At 59.8% G+C, this 5,484-nt stretch overlaps 1 protein-coding gene across 1 annotated transcript; it reads left to right on the forward strand.

Moving 5' to 3' along the window:
• The first annotated feature begins 4,083 nt into the window (after positions 1–4,083).
• GPR25 (G protein-coupled receptor 25) lies at positions 4,084–5,437 on the forward strand. Its single transcript, XM_046678113.1, has one exon. It carries the CDS (start codon positions 4,196–4,198, stop codon positions 5,351–5,353), a length of 1,158 nt encoding a protein of 385 aa, XP_046534069.1. The 5' UTR covers positions 4,084–4,195; the 3' UTR covers positions 5,354–5,437.
• The last annotated feature ends 47 nt before the right edge of the window (positions 5,438–5,484 follow it).

The following is a 5,484-nucleotide window of genomic DNA, read 5'->3' on the forward strand; positions in this document are numbered from 1 at the left end:
AGAAAAGTCTGGAAAAATATTTGAAACAAACGGGGCAGTGATTTCTCCTAAATAAACAGTTCATACAAAGTAATAAACACCTACGATTATAATAGATAAATGTGTGAAGGACATGATCGGACAGTTCACGGAAGAGGAATTAAATATGGAAAGATTGTCAATCTTATTTGTATTCAAAGAAATGTAAATTAAAATGAAGTACCATTTTACCTCATCACCTATTAAAGCGGAAAAAACATATTTTCACGATGAAGATCTCTAAGAAGATTTTGCTGAGCCCAGCATCCTCACGCAGTGCCATGCAATTACTAGTCACTGGGAGCGAACACCTTCAGAGCTGTGACCTGCAGGAAGGCATTTCTACCCTGCAAACTGTGAAAGAAGAAAAAAGTCATAAGTGTAGTTATTTATTACAAATTTCTGTAACAGCGAAAAGTACTGGAAACAACCTAAATGTCCAAAATTAAGGGATCAGAAAATGAACTAACAGAAAAACGTGGATTTACACGGCATTCGTTGAGCAAAGCAAACTATAAAAACATCTACGGGGGCGGGCCCCGTGGCCCAGTGGTTAAGTTCTCGAGCTCTGCTTTGGTGACCCAGGGTTTCACCGGTTTGGATCCTGGGCGCAGACATGGCACCGCTCATCAGGCCACGCTGAGGTGGCGTCCCACATCCAACGACTAGAAGGAACCACAACTAAAAATATACCACTATGTACCAGGGAGATTTGGGGAGAAAAAGGAAAAGTAAAATCTTCAAAAAAACCCACAAAAAAACACACAAAAAGTACGTTCTAATTACAAATATGACTCCGTTGTGTAAAAAAAAAATACGTGGAGAACATCTGACACGGAATGTGAAAAGATAGGAAGTCCAAGAATAATAGGATTACAAACGAGTTCTTTTGAAAATGCCCTTCCCTGGACGGACAGAAATTTGCCACAGGGCCAGGCCTGGGGCAGCAACATGACGTGTCTTCCATCATGTGATTGTATGGCTTTTATGACGAAAAAGGCAAAGATAATTTTCAAAATTTTTCCTAAAAGGTTAAGATTATGTATTCCTAAAAGATAATAGAGAAAAATTTAAATTGGGGGGGGAAGTGTAGGAGCTTAAATAGAGGAGCCCATAAAGGGCCGAAATAAAATACACCTGCTGTAGGCAGGCCAGTGCAGGGTACGCGCGTCTTAAGCATCCCTTCTGTCTCAGGCTCGTGCCAATCATGGGGATGGATGGAGAGAGCTCCCCTCACCCCAGGAGTGGACAACCGCTCCAGCCGCAGGGTGAGGGAGCCTGTGAGGGACCCATCAGCCGGCCCCGCAGGGCAGGATGGAGAAAAGGGAAAAGCACTCCCACTTTGCCTGTTGACACCTGTTAGCGAGTGGCAGGATTCTCAGCCAATGAGGAGGAGGGTTTCCATGAAGCGACTTGTTTCTAACCCTGTGGGGAGACCCCTGTATCACAGAGTGGGCCCTGGTCACTGAAAGGTGGGAGGGCAGGCCCAGCCTGCTGGCCCAGCTCCGGCCTTGGCTGCTTCCTCCCGTCCCGACACGTTCCAAAGGGCCCCCAAGGGTCGCCGCCGTGGGCTCCGGGCCACAGACTTCCCTCGGGCAGGAGACCACGGCCCCAGGAAGCAAGAATCTCTGCGTTCTTAGTCAACAACCTGCTGCTTCCCCTGCACCCTGCCTGTATTCCTCTCTTGGTCCTCTTTCCCATTCTTCTGTGTCACCTGGCGGTTTCCTTGCTGTTCATCTCCAGCTTTCAGAATCACTCACCAGACAGAGGGGTGCCCACAGGGAAGGGGAGGCCAGCAGCGCTGGGACCGTCCCTGAGCGTCTCGGGGCTCTGCCAGCCAAGCCCTGCCCTGCTGGCCTTCCAGGGAGGGGGGCTGCAGCCCCCAGGGCCACCCGGGATGTGGGCATCACTCCCCAGGGCCCATGTGATCAGAGGTCAGAAAAACCGCCCTGTGTCTGCAGCAGCCCCTCAGGTTTCCACCCGGGGCTGGCTCCTCAGGGGAATCCCAAGCCTGGTGGGGGGATGCCCACAGAGAGACGGGCCGGAGAGCATTCCCTCCCTGGCCTCTCCTCCTGCCTGTCCTTCCCCATCTTGTAACTGGCCCAGGAGAAAAATTCTGGACAGGAACAGCCTGGACACGTGCATACGCAACTCTCCCTAAGCCTTTCCAACTCCCTGGGGATCTCCATGGACCACAGGGACCTCAAGCTAGGGTGACGTGATATTCCAGTTCGCCCAGAGCAGGCCTGGCCCACGGCCTAGGTTAATCACGATAACGCCTCTGTCACTCTCGGAAGGGCCCAGGTTTGGATCGTAAACTATTTCATCCCCTACCTCAAATCAACACCAAACTGAACACGTCCATACACACTGTGCTCCCCACCTCCGGGAACGGGACAGCATCCATACGGTCCCCAAGCTCAGCCGCCCCAGGCCCGTCTTTGACGCCTCTCTGCTTGAGATCCATGGTGTTACGACAATCCTTTCTGTCCCCACTGCCAGAGGTCGGTCTCAGACCATCCCTATTCCCAACACAAATAATTAAACATCCCGCTTTGGGGGCTCCCGGATTGGAGCCTCCCCGTCTGCAGCGCACAGTTCTGCCAGCCGTCTTTTCACACCAGACTGACATGCTGCCTACTCCCGACCGTCCAGTGGCTCCCCACTACTCAAAGAATGAGATCCTGGGCCCTTTGTGACCCGGCCCCCACCACCCTGCCTGCTTCCGTGCCTGCCACCCTCCTCCCACCAGGGGTCCGGTCACACAGGGCTCACGCATTGCTGCTCTGACTTGCCCTCCAGCTCGGTCCTGGAACTGACCTCTGTGTCAGCCGCTGAAAAGCCTTTTCTGACTTCCTCGTCCATCAGAGGTAGCCGCTCCCTCTCTGAGCTCCAGCAGGACCGTGTCTGTAACAGTGACTAGCCTGACTTCCGGCATGTTGGCCACGGCTCGGACCACGTAGGTATCCATCTCCCATGCCTGAGATGGGCGCTCTAAGGTCAAGAACGGCTCTCTGAAGCATCTGAAACAGCGCCTGCCCCATGCAGGTGCTCACTGTTAACTGGACTGAATCGAATACAACTGATGATCCACCTTAAACTTTTAACACCAGAATGCCCCATGGCTCGGTCACTCATTCCCGGTGACCGTGGGATGGGCGCTGGGAGGACAAACACCCTATAACATTAGTTCCAACACAGCATCTCATGGGAGGGATGTCTGCTAAGAAGAATTCAGACCTAACCGGAGTCGCCCAGAATCCCCATGGCACCCCACCTTCCGGAGAAAGGGCGAGCTCTCCCTCCACCATCCTCTCCTCCTTGGGTCCCCCCACTCGCTTCAAGGTCACGCTTCATTCCCGCCCTTCTGCACGCATCCTTCCCTGACTCAGTCCATAGGGACCTGCCCTCCTCTAAGCTCCTGACTCCTGACTCAGGACCGACCACTCATCTGCTGCTAAATTACGTCCCCTCGTGTGTCACCTGCCCCCAGTTTACATCTGTGTTTGGCTGAAGGGGCAGGTTTTGCTGGATGGGGGAAGATGGGAAAGAGCTGGGATCTGAATCCCGGGCCCTGGTCCTTTCACCTGGATAATCTGACTACACTCCTTCCTCTCTAGGATAAAACCCTCCTGTGTGGCTCCATGAGGACCTGATTTGGTCAGAAAAACCACTCTTTGGGTTAAGACACTTAGCCCAGCATCTCAGGACACAATCATTGAGAGCTCTGGCGGCCCTTTCTCCTTTCAGGGGTAGGCCCCCAAGGGCAGGCCCCACCTCCCCACCCCAGAGTGCACCAGATAGCAGAGCCCCTCTTTCCTAGAGGACAGGGCAACGGGCACAGGCTGAGGCACCGTCGCCCTTAGAAGACCCTCAGCGTCTTCACCTCCAACGCTAGACAAGCAGCAGCGCGGGCGTGGGACAGAGCGCAGTGGGCGACGGGAACCGACGAGGGTTCATCGTGGGCATCCGCCACCTCTTGCAACCTGACATCGGCCGGGGGAGATGGTTGATGGCCCCATTTCATAAACAAGGAAACCAAGAGAAGAAGGGGAGGCCGCCAACTCCACCCTGGGGGCCCAGCCCCTCCCGCCCCACACCCTCCCCCTCCACCACCTTCCTGGCCACCCATTCGCCTCGGTCAGGGTGGCAGGAAGGGAGGTGCAGGGCACCGGCCATGAAGAGCAGCCCCCACCCACCCAGAGCGGCTGCCGCCGAGCCCAGGGCTCCTTGCGCTCCGGCCATGAGCCCCACCGTGCCCTGGAGCCCCAGCCCGGGGGCCACGTCCTGGGACTACTCGGGCTGGGGCGCCCTGGAGGAGCTGGAGCTGTGCCCGTCGGGGGACCTGCCCTACGCCTACGCCTACGTGCCCGCGCTCTACCTGGCCGCCTTCGCCGTGGGCCTGCCGGGCAACGCCTTCGTGCTGTGGCTGCTGGCCGGCCGGCGCGGGCCGCGGCGGCTCGTGGACACCTTCGTGCGGCACCTGGCGGCCGCCGATCTGGGGCTGGTGCTCACGCTGCCGCTGTGGGCCGTGGCGGCGGCGCGCGGCGGGCGCTGGCCCTTCGGCGAGGGCCTCTGCAAGCTCAGCAGCTTCGCGCTGGCCGGCACGCGCTGCGCGGGCGCCCTGCTGCTGGCCGCCCTGAGCGTGGCGCGCGCCCTGGCTGTGGGCGCGCGGGCCCGGCGCTGTCCCCGCCGCGTGGGCGCCGTGTGCTGCGGCGCCTGGGTGCTGGCGCTGCTGGCCGGCCTGCCCTCGCTGGCGTCGCGGGGGCTGCAGCCCCTACCCGGCGGCCACGGCAGCCAGTGCGGCGACGAGTCCTCGGACGCCGTGCAAGGTCTGGGCCTGCTGGTGCTGCTGCTCACCTGCGCCCTGCCGCTGGCCGTCAGCGTCCTGTGCTACTGCCGCGTGTCGTGCCACCTGCGCCGGCCGCCCGCCCTGGGCCGCGCCCGCGCGCGCTCGCTGCGCATCATCTTCGCCGTGGAGGGCGCCTTCGTGGGCTCCTGGCTGCCGTTCGGCGCGCTGCGGGCCGTCTTCCACCTGGCGCGTCTCGGGGCGCTGCCGCTGCGCTGCCGCCTGCTGCTGGCGCTGCGCTGGGGCCTCACCCTCGCCACCTGCCTGGCCTTCGTCAACAGCTGCGCCAACCCGCTCATCTACCTGCTGCTGGACCGCACCTTCCGCGCCCGCGCGCGGCTCTGGGCCTGCGGGCGCGCCGACCGCCTGGCGCGCACGGTCAGCTCGGCGTCCTCGCTCTCCAGGGACGACGGGCCCGCCTTCCGGGGGCTCAGCAGCGGTGCGGGGCGAGCCCGGACGGCGAGCAGGGCCGCGGCCTCCCTGTAGCTGCCCGGCCGGTGGAGGAGGCGCACGGAGGAGGCGCGGGCGGCGGTGCGCGTCCCGGACTCGCCTTCTCTCCAGGCCGCTCCAGCCGACCCCCCCCCCCCCCCCCCCCCCCCCCCCCCCCCCCCCCCCCC

This window comes from Equus quagga, chromosome 12 (assembly GCF_021613505.1).
Source record: "Equus quagga isolate Etosha38 chromosome 12, UCLA_HA_Equagga_1.0, whole genome shotgun sequence".
Classification (NCBI taxonomy): domain Eukaryota; kingdom Metazoa; phylum Chordata; class Mammalia; order Perissodactyla; family Equidae; genus Equus; species Equus quagga.

What these genes read in the sequence shown, in the direction of transcription:
- GPR25 (XM_046678113.1), top strand. Translation starts at nt 4,196, where the DNA reads ATGAAGAGCAGCCCCCACCCACCCAGAGCGGCTGCCGCCGAGCCCAGG.